General features: G+C 35.7%; 1 protein-coding gene across 3 annotated transcripts in view; it reads left to right on the top strand.

The window, feature by feature from the left end:
• Window positions 1-13,000, top strand: part of LOC109806067 (ARM repeat superfamily protein) — a 42,378-nt gene that overhangs the window by 25,359 nt on the left and 4,019 nt on the right. For 2 of the 3 annotated variants that reach the window (XR_014430613.1, XR_014430612.1), the window contains exons 25-33: window positions 6,730-6,919; window positions 7,267-7,378; window positions 8,010-8,122; window positions 8,233-8,310; window positions 11,689-11,754; window positions 11,832-11,960; window positions 12,084-12,140; window positions 12,229-12,309; window positions 12,397-12,576. Coding sequence is in view for 1 of the 3 variants with exons in the window: in XM_020368416.3 (XP_020224005.1) it covers window positions 6,730-6,919; window positions 7,267-7,378; window positions 8,010-8,122; window positions 8,233-8,310; window positions 11,689-11,754; window positions 11,832-11,960; window positions 12,084-12,140; window positions 12,229-12,309; window positions 12,397-12,447 (877 nt within the window). In the remaining 2 variants the exon portion in view is untranslated. Of the gene's footprint in view, window positions 1-6,729; window positions 6,920-7,266; window positions 7,379-8,009; window positions 8,123-8,232; window positions 8,311-11,688; window positions 11,755-11,831; window positions 11,961-12,083; window positions 12,141-12,228; window positions 12,310-12,396; window positions 12,888-13,000 lie in introns of those variants that run through there. The other variant, XM_020368416.3, reaches the window with a different exon arrangement.

Here is a 13,000-nt window from a genome sequence, read left to right as displayed (position 1 = left end):
TAGTAAGCCCAAAGGGCATTACTAACCATTCATATAATCCAAACTTAGTCTTAAAAACAATTTTTCACTCATCACCTTTAATACGAATTTGGTGATATCCACTTTTAAGATCTATTTTGGAAAATATAGATGAACCATGTAATTCATCAAACATGTCATCAAGTTTAGGAATTTGGTGCCTATATTTTATGGTAATATTGTTGATGGCTCGACAGTCACAACACATCCTCCATTTCCCATCTTTTCTTGGCACCAATAAAACAGGCACAACACAAGGGCTTAAGCTTTTTTGAACCCAACACTTATCCAACAAGTCTTGTACTTGCTTCTCTATCTCTTTAGTTTCTTGTGGATTTGTTCTATAAGCTTGTCTATTGGGAAGACTAGCTCCTGGAACAAAATCTATTTGATGTTTTATACCCCTAAAAGGTGGAAGACCAATAGGCCCTTCCCTAGGGAATACATCATCAAATTCAACTAAAAGATTTTAGATGTCAAGGGGTACAGAAGTATTTACTTTACTTATGGCAGTGCATGTGAGTGTTCCTCTATAGATGAGGACATATGAAGATGGTTCAATCAAGAGAGATGTTTTTAACAGTTTTAGTAGAATGATTCTCTCTTTGTTGAACTATCTCTAGAGAGGGAACACTAGACTCTCTAGAATCCTCTTGATTCCTAATTTTTAGGGTTTTTTTTTAATCTCCCTTTTTTGTTTTCAAACTCACGTTTAGCCTTCATTTGTACTTGATATTCAGCCACTTGAGATGGTGAAAGAGGATGAAGTACAAACTTTTTACCCTTATGTGTGGAGGTTATCTTGTTAGTAAGACCATCATGAGTTGTTTGCTTGTCAAATTTCCATGGCCTTCCTAACATAACAAAATATGGCAAGCCTCCATGGGAACTACATCACATTTAACTTTATCTTTATAATTCCCAATAGAAAACTCTACCTCCACTTGTTGATTAACCACCAAATCTCCATCATCATTGAGCCAATGAAGTTGATAAGGTTTGGGATGGGGTGTGGTAGTTAACCCTAACTTGTCAACCATCCTAGTGCTACAACAGTTACCAAGAGCTACTATCCACAATGAGAGAACACGCTTTGTTTGAAGTATTACTTGTATGAAATATGTTCTCCCTTTGTGAATGTGTATCACTAGGTTGCTGAGGAGCCTTCTTACCATAAGAAGTTCCTCATCATAAGGGTATGTGACCTCACATTTTTCTTCCTCACTTGTTTCTTTTTCAGCCTCACTTGAAGATTGAGAAGTAGTAGCCTTATCTTGGCTACTATAAATGTCTTGGCCCCTTAAGATCATAACCTTTTTGTTAGGGCATTGAGAAGCAATGTGGCCTCTCCCAAGACATTTAAAACATTTAATCTCACTAGACTTAGTGCTAGTGCGTGAGGTGTATTTTCCTTTTTCTGTTTCTTTTTCTTTTTCTTTACCTTTGTCTAAGTTCTTGGAGGAATCAAAAGTTGTTTTCTTTTCAACATCATCTTTTCCATGAAAATAAGGGAGATCCACCTTGGATTCCCTAACTTTGGGTGCCCTATGAGACCTTCTAGGAGGGGGTTGGTAATGATTGCCTAAGGCTAGGCTTTCCTCTTGGATAGATACCTGTAAGGCTGAACTATGGGATTCAGAACTACCATGTCTACTTCGGTGCTTTATGTGTAAATTTTCTTCCTTTTGCTTTAAAATTCGGATTTCCTCCTCTAAGATTGCAAGTTGAGCCTCCTCTACCATGTTTGGCTTCTTGCTCTCTCCAAAGTTTTAGTGATTTCAATTTGAAAAGTCTTTGTAAGCACTTGCATCACTATCACTTTGATGAGGAGAAAAATCTTCCATTATAGGCAAAAGTTTTTCTTTTAGAAAAGAATTTTGGAAAGAAATTTTGAAAGGTTTAGACTAAGAGCTACTAAGAGCCACTTAATAACCAAGTCTCTTTGGGTAAAAGTTACTAATCCCCCTTGTAGTTAATCTTTACCAAAACAATTTATTTATGAAAAATTTTGTTTTTCTTGTGCCTTGTGGATTATCTAGACGAACAAATATTCAACTAGGAATGTGAATTGCTGAATTTTAAAGGCTAACTAGACGGTTTCCTAAGGTGAAAGCTTGATAGGTACCAAAATCCTTCAAGGATCACTTTCACCAAGACTAACGCAAGCTATAAGGTACTATGGAGAGATGGTCGTGTACCTAAGACACTCCCAAGACACTCCAAATGATCAATTACAGCAAAAGAATCAAAAACAAATGCAGAATTGAATCAAAGGTAGCTTTGAAAATTAAAGAAATTAGCCACCGAGTTAGAGACGGATTTAGTGACAAAATTTTTGTGATGGAAAATTTTCTGTCTCTAATTCTGTCTCTAAACTCTGTTTTTCCAGATTTTTTACAAAAATTTTCAAATGCCCCTTGCTGAACCAGATTGGTCCAGCTTGATCAGCACTCCAGAATTTTGGTTGCAGCAGCTCCAAGTGTTTTAAGATGGTGTTTGATTTATTTTGTAGAATCCTATTCAACTATCACCAAATTTGAATGCTTCCACAAGTCTTCCTTAGTATCCTTTTGATGACCCTTGTAGTACTAGCTTCTACCAAGGATGCTTAGTCCACACATTGTTCCGCATTGAGAAATAAAAGTGTTAAGAACAAACCAAGAGAAGTTGATACTCAAGAAAGCCAATCAATGACACAAACTAGAATGAAAGGTAATTTAGAGATGGCAAGCACTCAAAAGATTTTCTTAGGAATGGTTCTAGAGAAGAATGACAAATCAAAACAAGGAATCACAATGTCAATTGCTTTCAATAGTTGCTCAAATTTTCCAGAAAATTTAGACAAAAGATCGAATGCATCAAAGAAATTTTAAACTCCTATTTGGCTTTTTTTTTTTTTTTTTTTTTTAACTAAAATTTTCTTATACTTTTCTTTGCTTCTCTTTTTTTTAATACTTTTTTTGCAATGCTTAGGAGTTGCCTTTTTTTTCTTCTTTGAAAATCAAATGCGAGTCTCGGTCTTATATCTAGCCTAGGCACCGGATTGGTAATCTTTAAGTAATTTGAATTTCAAATGCAACACAAATTGTTTTAAAATGACATGAAATGTGTCATGCTTTTCTTGTTTTTCCAATTCCACTCCATGATCCACAGTCTAGTCTAATTCAAATTTCAACTTCAAGTTTCAGCAACTATCATTCACATCAAGAGAATTTATCATCCGGAATTTAAAGAAAATGTAGATAACCAAATGACATAATGGAATCTGAACTCTAAGGAGAATTACCAATGATCTAATGGTGATTCATGAACTCAAAAAATTTAAAATCAAAAGCACCAAAGCTTGTATATATCAATCGGTCAAAACAGTATTGTATATCATACTTCACACAAATTCGGAGCAAGCAAGCTTAACAAGAGTTATTGACAAGTAAAATGACTAAACATGACTTCTATTGACAAAACCGGATAGATTCAAAAATCAAAGACTCAAAGATTGTTCATATGACCGATTGAAATCAAAATTTAAGAAGACTCAAATAAAATGAAAACGCACAAGCACATGAACCTAAAGCATTTTTGAATTTCATGATCCATAAGAACAAGTTATGAACCATATAGAATTTTTCCGGAAATGAAAACTAGATCTATCAATAAGATGAACAAAAATTAGATCTAGGTAGCACAAACTCAAGACATGAAAAGCGAATTGGTGTAGACAAGAAGATAGATCACTCAAAGAATTAGTGACTCATCTTAGGAAGAAACCGAGCTCTTGATACCACTTGATGGAGTCTTGATTGATGCCAACTCCATGGAACCTTTAACGTCTCTTCTTGGATGTCCTTGAAGAATTGTTCAAGGAGGAGTTTCGGCCAAGTTGAGGCGCCGATGAAGAACAAGGAGAACTAAGCTCCTTGAGTAGAAGAAGTGATCTCACCTAGAACTACAAAGAGGATAGCTCAAGGTGAATTGGAGATAGTACTCTCCTTTGGTGACTTCGGTTTAGAGAAAAGGATTCTAAGAAGAAGAATTTTCTCATTCAATTGCCAAAGTGCCAAATTACACGTCCAAATGAAATATATAGGCTAAGGAAGTGTGCTAGGGAAGTTTGGCTAACCTAAGGTTTAATTTAAACCATGGTATGGTTAATTAAACCTTAGGCGCCAAAATTTGAATGTTTAAATTCAAATTTTGGTGCCAAACCGGTCACCCCCCATGTGCTACTCAATTTGAATGTTATTTAGCATGCATTTGGGAGTGAATTTCGGTCACTCCATGTGCGTGAAAGCACATGGCCGAAATGCTCTCTAAATGTGATGCTAATGACATTTAAATTGAGATGCACATGAAACTCCTCTTTAACCTAAATTCCAAATTATATTGAAATGAAATTCCTAAACTACTTGGCCAAAATACAAGGCCCAAAACAAAATACAAGCCCATTGGGCCCAAACCTACACTACATGGACTTTAGAGTATAGCCCAACTAAAAAGAACTATGGGCTTTTCTTTAGCACTGGCCCACTCTTCATGCATCCTCTTGGCCATGGCCCTAATAGTTGGGCTTTGCCCATGGGCCTCCATCAATTAAGTATAGTACAACTTGGGTGTGAGCCTATCATAACATTGACATACATAAATCAAGTCCTAAATGGTATTAGTCTGTTGCATATCCTCTAAATACCACACCCGCTTCCAGCCCTAGGTTACTATCATGAATCCTTGGTTTTGTGCCAACTCATAGCTACTTAGGCCAAGTTTGAATTGGCTTCCTCCATACTGTTTGTTTTCAATAAAAACTTAAGAGGAGACAACTTTAGAAGAACTTTCACTTTAGAAGAGAACTTTCTTGCTGAAGGTTTTTCAACTTTGGACGTATAACACCATATCTTAGATCCACACAATGAGATCTTAAAACTTTAAAACATTTTTCAACTTGCTTTTTTAACTGAAGCTAACATTTTCTCCTCCAAAACAACATTCATAAAACATGTATTTCAACATGATTATGCTCACAACTTTTGCGGAGTGAGACCAATCTCGCCGAGGGAAAATCCACCTTTCTCCTTTTTGGCCTTGAGCCTGTAAAGGCTCACTGAGCAAAGATACCCAGAACAGTCATGTATTTCGGGGTTTTTGGGTTCCAAACCATTTTCTTTTTGAGCCAAAACCAACATTACAATGCACCCACTTCAAAACTGCATAAAAAGAGCACATACAACTACATTTTGAGCATAAACTCTCCCTCAACAGGCAGGACCCTTACCAAAACCCGCAAACACCATATAAACATCATAAATCTCAATAAATGCTGCGTTTTCAACTTCAAATCAGTGATCTTGACACACAAACAACATAAAATTAAACTTTCCTTACCTCACATTACCTCCTAGAAGCAAGAATCGGAAGGAAAATGGAATTTCCTGAAACCTTTTTTTTTGGATGAGGGCATGTCATGTCTTGAACTTGAGACCCAACAATGGTATTGGAATAAGCAAACCATTGCACCAGGCTGCAAACAAACATTTCCAAAAACCCTCTAAACCAGCTTTCCCACCTCAGATTTGAGCTCCACTGATCCTTTATCAGCTACCTGAGCCTGATTTCTACTTCAGGGACAAGACTAGAAGCTCTTGGATCTTCCTGGTTCCCAAAGATCTTCTGTCTATTTTATCTCTCTAGAAATCTCAAAAAATGAAATTCATGATGTTCCACTTTTCATTTTCCTATTTATTCCTTGACCCTGTCTTGACCAACTTCAACATATTCTTAAACTAAGGTTTCACAACTTGACTCTAGAGTTCTCTCTTCCTTAGATCTCCCTTAAACAACTATGTAAAATCAAACAACATATCACATAGGTATATAAACAACAGTATTACGAAGTTGGGCCAATAATTTTTAAGCCCGAAACCTGACAGTCTTGTTTGGATTAATATTTTTTTATTCTTTAATAAAATTTAAATGAAATAAAAATGGGACAATTTGGTTTGGTCCAACAGGAAAATGGGCTAGAACTGTTTAAAAAAATGTCCCATGAGAAATCCAAGCCAAGTTGGGCCAATCCACTTACAAGCATTGGCCTGTGTAGGCAAGGCTGGGCACTAGACCAGCTCATTTGACAACTCCACCTATATGTATGGTATGGTCTCCAAGATTCACATCTAAGTTTGGGATCATTATCTCACAATATTTACATTCCATATACTCCATCTTTTGCTGAAATGAAAGACTTGAACTTCTAAAGCTTGTCTTTATATATCTAACTTATCATTTGCTTCTCTGTTGACTCTCTAACTTGGACTCTATCATCCGCCAAAAACATGCATTGTGACACTGACTCTTGGATATGCTTAGTGAGCACATCCAATACCAATGTAAAAAACATAGTGACTCAAACTTGACCCTTGATGCAGTTCTATAGTTATCAAAAAATCTTCTATGGCCCCATCTTGTGTTCTTGCCCTTGTGAACTTCATATCTTTGATTGCTTGAATATGAGTGATGCACTATATACTATTAGGTTTCATCTTAAAATCAATTGACATTAAGTGCAGTAGCCAAACCAATATATAAGTTACGGGTTGGATAAATCTTATTGTTTTATTTTATTTTCTTTTTTCTGCTTATTTGTGCATGTGCAGGTGTATCTGATGTTATCTTTTCAAGTTTCTAATTGTTGCATGATTTCTTGTAAATTTGGAACAGACTACTAGACCCCAATTTGGAAAGCTCTGGGTCTCTCTTTGTTGGGAGTTACATTCTTCAACTTATTTTGCATTTACCATCACAGATGGCAGTACATATACGAGACTTGGTTGTTGCTCTTGTCAGACGTATGCAATCTGCTCAAATTGATGCCTTGAAAAGCTCATTGCTGGTTGTTTTTGCCAGACTGGTAATGTAGCCAATTTTTCAAATTGATTTTTAATGATTCTGCTGTCAATTTTTGATGGTAATGGTTAATGGCAAAACTACTTTTTTTTTTTTATAATCTTCAAATTGCTTGTATGTTTCTCTGTTTCATGTTTCTATTTCTCCCAGTTTTGGTGTTTCCCTTATGTCAATTATTATTCGTTGCTAGTAAGAGCATGTGTTTTATGGTATCCTTTAATGGCTTAACTTCTGGTTCATGTCAAGTTATCACTAGCTTCTGATTTTGTATTTCATTATGTTTCGCAAGAAACCTGCCCCCTTTCACTTTTTCTGTAGGGATAATTTTTCAAAATAATACTTAAAATTCAGGTACACATGAGTGTTAATGCTGGACACTTTATTGATTTGCTGATCTCAATTCCTGTGGAAGGATATGATAATTCCTTTGCTTATGTGATGTCAGAATGGACTAGGCAGCAAGGTGAGTGTCCTTACACTATTATAATTGCTAAGGTATCCCAGTATCAGTAGTATGTATTTTTTTTTTTAGATGTTCTATTTTTCAAATTTTGAACTTGTCACAACATAGTTTGTCCATAGCACTGAAGTATGTTTCTTTAACTTATATTTTTTTGTAATCGCTATTGAGTTTTCATGCATGAATGGTTGAAACTGTTGTTAGTTTTGACTCAGCTGTTAAGGGTCAAATCCAAATTCCCAATAGTGTTTAAGGATCACTACTATTAGTTATGCCAGAGGGTTTAACCAAGAATAGAAATGGGAAAAGAAAAAAGGATTTTATTGAATTAAACGGAAAATACACAAATAGGAGAGAGATCTGTAATCCAAGGGTTTCCTCTGCACAATAAATTTCTCGTTTCACAAAATGCTTATACTCAATTTTAAAAATTATTAATAGATCTGAATATATTTACTCCCCTTCCGCACACCTATTTATTTGTCACTATGTGTGTGAATAGCTGATCCTTTTTCTGGAAAATCATGTTTATGTTACTTTTAGCTCTTTGCCAAACATGAGAATGATAAATTAGGGATGCTATGTGCACAAGCAAGATCAAGTAAATGTTTTTCCATGTGATATCTGGTTGTAGGGGAGATACAGGGGGCCTATCAAATCAAAGTCACTACAAGTGCCCTGGCCTTGTTGCTAACCAGTAGGCATAATCAACTGGCAAAAACACATGTCCAGGGCCATCTGATTAAGGTATTACTGTTATTTTATTTATTTATTTGTTCTTCACTCTTTTTGTTTTTTTGAGGGGGGACGTGGGAGGGGATACTAACTGATTTCTTAAACTTATTTGTCTCATGAAGTCTGGCATGGGAATAACCACAAGATCAAAAGCTAAATCAGCTCCGGATCAATGGGTAATGTTGCCACTTCCTACAAAGGTAATTCCTTTTATGATATATCACAAGCCCTCATATGATTATGAGCCCTTGGGACTTGAAATGTGAATATTGTGGAAACACATGCTGAAATTCAACATTTTAGTAGAGTAATGGGGGTGGCAAGAATCAAACTCTATTAGTGTATATGGAAACCTTATTTACAACTTATTTGAGCCTTATCTTATGACATAGTATTAGAGAGATATAGCTGTTTTAAAAATACCACTTGCTGTTTTTCTTCTTTGGGCTTCGGTAATGTTTTAGTATTTTGGGTCCAGTTAGTTAGCTGACACTGTTGTAAATAGATGAGTAATCACCATTGTAAACACTTCTTTTGTCTGTAATGAATTTATTCAGTTTTTGTTTGATTCAGTTACATGTCTCTATCTGAAAATCTACATGGTACCCAGAGCAGGGTTTGAATCCCAATGAGTTACTATTTTTCTCCCACCCCTATCTATGCTTCACTGTTGCAAACCTTTCCGTCCACCTACAAGTCGTCATCAATGGTGTCTTCATTCTCTTCACATGTAACATTCTTGCACGCGATTTTTTAAAAGCTTGACACCAAGAACTATTTTTTTTAATGGTGTCAAGAACTCAAACCTATTATCAAGGTTATTAGCTTCATAACCCTGTTAATCCTGTGATACTGCAAAAATCCTCTCTGGGGAAGACCATGATGCAGGCCATATTTCAGACGAATTTCTTGCATGGGAGAAGAAAGATCAATTGCTACTCTCATGGCTTCAATTCTCAATTGCTCGTGAAATGATAACTCAGGTTCTTGGTTGCAAAAGTTATTGTGAACTTTAAGGAAAAGATTCACTTGTCCTTTCATTTGCACACCAATGCCAAGGCATGGCAATTGAGAACAGAACTTAGGAGCATGAAATTGAAAGTCACTCCATCTCTGAATACCTTCTTTGAATGCAGGCCCTTGTTGATGCACTCACGGCTATTGGTGACACTCTTTTTCCCAAATAACACCATGATGTCATTATTGAGAGCCTACCTGATAAAGGAGTTAACTATTTCCCTAGTTAGCAGTAAATTTGATCCTTTAATCATTGATAAAGTTGAATCACTCCTTGCACATGAAGCCTATCTTGAGAAGTTTTGCAAGAATCTTGTCTCTAGCAATATAACTGAGGCTGGACCACAAAATTCAAGTGTTTCAGTGCAGCCTCAAGCAAATCCTACACAACATTATCTAATGATTCCCAGCTAGATTACAATTACACTGACCTCTGGCCATTGTGTTGGTTGCAGAGAAAGATTAGGTCCTATAGCCTTGGTGGTTGTGGTGGCCAGAATCAGGTTCATTGTTAATTTTGTAACAAATTTGGTCATGATGCATCTGTCTGTAATCATCGATTTGAACCTAATTACTATCCCCAACAGCCATTTAGTCTCTGTATATGGTTCTCAAGCCCAAACTTAGTGGAATCCACAACAAATCCACTCACCCTGGCCCAACAGTATTACAGATTGTGTATGCAGCCACTACTTGCTCCATTGTCTGCTTCACCAGCACCCATGCCTTAAATTATGTTTGTTTGTTTGGTACCCTGATTGGGGGCATCCCATCATGTTACATCAAGTAGTCAAAACATCAAACAATATCCTGTTTTAAGGTCCTGATCAAGTTACAGTCTCCCTAAAAAATGCAACTTATGTTCCTTCCATTGCTAGTGTGAGTTAGTTTGCAAGGGATAATTTATTTTATTTATTTATTTTAATTTTACCCTTTTCATGGCTGGTGAAATTATAGGACAACAATGAGGTTCTCCTCAAGGGCTCAGATGGCCTGTATTAGTTTCTTTCTCTATTGAAGCACATTACATCACAAGACAATACTAGTAACACTTATAGTTTTGCACAGGTATAACCAATCCTACTGAAATATTACTTATGTTTCTGATGCATCCTACTCTCTTAGGGACTCACTTAGGTCATCCTTGTGCCAACATTCAGAAAATTGTTCTTAACTTTTTAACGTCTGTACAACGAGTAAAAATGTTAATGAATTTTTTGCTGCTTCTTTTCTAGGAAAGGCACATAGATTGCCATCATATCTCCAACGCCATTTGTAGTAATCCTCTTGAACTTGTTTTTAGTGACTGCATCAATAACTTCTAATCATGGTTTTCTTTACCTCTACTTCTGTAGATGCTTGTACTAGGTTTACATGGATTTTCCTTTTAAAACAAAAATCTCTTAAGCTCTTAGCATTTTTCAACAATTTTAATCTCTGATTGAAAACAATTTAACACTTATATCAAAGCTGTTCAAACTGATTGGGGTGGTGAGTTTAGATCTTTTTCAAAATATCTCAGACAGTTCGTTGTCATATTCATAGGCTCATTTGTTTACATACCCATCATAAAAATGGAATTATTGAATGGAAAGACTCCTAGCTCAAACCTCACTTCCTACAAATATTGGGATGATGCATTTCCCACAAGTGTCTTTCTTATCATCAGGCTTCCCACTTTAAATTTTGAAGTACCTTTCATCAAGTTATTTAATCATCAACCTGAATCAAGTCACAAATTTATATTTTTAGGATACGCCGCTAAACACTAGGGATACTATTAGGTACCCAAAATTATATCGAAAACAATACTGAATATTCCCTGTATTATAGATAGTTTCAGACCTTTGCCAAAGTGATACAAGAACTGATGGTAAGAAAACTATAGATGAAAATACAGAAGGGAATTAAGATTCTAGGCAGTTATGGAGTGCCCATGCTCTCCCGAGAGGCCTTGCTCAAGTTCCTTTACGATATTTTTCTTTCTTCTAGTGTAATATTTGCCAAATTTTCTATATCTATTTGGGCTGGATTTACATTTTGGGCCTTCTCAAATACACACGTCTTCCTTCTACTAGTCAAATATGTTTCTAAGGATGTCATTTTTAATAAATACAGGTTCCCTATACTGATATTTTTCTTCCAATTTCTTTCACCACTTCATTCCCCTCTCTGATCAGTGCAACCATTCTTATTTTAACTTCTCCTAGTGTCTCCACTTCTTCGTCTTCCTTCTTTGCTCCCTCCAGTCCGTCCTCCCCTTCTCCACCTACTTCATCTCAAAAGATATGGTCAACTATCCCAACATCTTGTTAGTTGGTCAAAATACATGAATGGTTTCATATTACTTCTTTAGCACTTGTTATATCAGAAAATGATTGCTTTTTTGGAACCCAAAGTGCAGTTTTGACAGAATGTCTAGGATGAATTGCAACAATGCTACTGTGTTACCATCCAATTAAAATTTATCGGTTATCTGTAGGAGAAAATGTGTAAAAGTTGAATTTTTTTAGATATTGTAGATAAACCTAGTTTGTTTTTTCTTTTTTAATTTCTTGCAGATAGTAGCTTTATTGGCAGATGCATTATCTGAAATACGAGAACAAGTTTCGGCCGCTGATGATGAGGTAATTTGACGCATATTGATGTGTATAATTATACACTAATGAGTAAGCTCACTACCTTATATAAACTGTTTATTCAGGATAGTGACTGGGAAGAAGTTCAAGCAGATGGTGTTGAAAATGATAAAGAATTTTTTTATTCAATGTCTACATCTTCGGGAAAAGCCACGTATGAACATCTTGAAGCAATGGCAAAAGTATTTAACGAGGTTTGTTCGACTTATAGTAGTTTTCACCTCTCTTATTTTCTGTATTATTCAATTATATCTCTTTTATTTTGAAATTATAATCTATTCTATTTTATTTTGTTGAATTTGCTTCTAAATTACAAGGATCAAGTTGATCAGTATGAAGATGACCTTTTAAGTGTTGCCGATCCTCTCAATCAGGTCTGTGCTCTGGAGTCTGTTTTGTTTGTTCAATGTGATGCACCAACTTGCATGTGTATTTATTAACAAGTATGGTTGTAACTGACAGATAAATCTGGCAAATTACCTGGTTGATTTCTTTGTTAGCTTTTCTCAGTCAGACAGAGAGCTCTTGGATCACATTTGCGAGGTTATCATATAATATGTTCATCATTAAGTTCATCTTTTAACACACCCACAAATGTTAACTTGTGAAATGTATTGTCTTGCACTGCAGAACTTGACTCATTCTCAACGAAATGTCATTCAAATGGTACTGAAGAGATGAGAATTTAGTGTGAAATCAGCGAGTGCCGTCTCAAGGATGGGTTGATAATTACCAGAGTGAAACAAAGATGGTTGGAAATCAATATTTTCCCATGTTCAGGTTGGGGAAATCTGTCTGCAGTTTTGAAAGGTGTTTTCTTTCACCTGCTTTGTTCCCCCTTGTATGTCTATTGATTCTATTTATTCGACGTGTTTTGTATGTATCAGTTATCAGTTTTGCTTTTTCTTTGTTTGTCCATCGTTAATTCTCCAAATCTTTTGTTTGTATTCAAATTGTCATCTATTCAAAAAAAAAAAAAAAAAAAAAAAAAAGAAAAGAAAGAGGAAGGAACATCAGTTGGTAGAATAATGGTGCATAAGAATGTCAATTGGCTTGGATCCTGCTTTTCCTGTTGGAAAACTTAAATGCAGTCTCGAGTTTATTCTTTGCAGGTTTTAAAATCTTAACTAGCTTTCGTTGTCCCTTCTCTTGCATTTGCATATATCCCTAGGATCATAATATAGGGTAGAGTTAACCCTTATATGTTTTGGTTTCCGTAAGGATTCCCCTATTT

The sequence above is a fragment of the Cajanus cajan genome, chromosome 11, assembly GCF_000230855.2.
Source record: "Cajanus cajan strain Asha chromosome 11, NIPB_CcT2T_4, whole genome shotgun sequence".
Taxonomy (NCBI): domain Eukaryota; kingdom Viridiplantae; phylum Streptophyta; class Magnoliopsida; order Fabales; family Fabaceae; genus Cajanus; species Cajanus cajan.
This window is presented reverse-complemented; position numbering and strand designations above follow the sequence as displayed.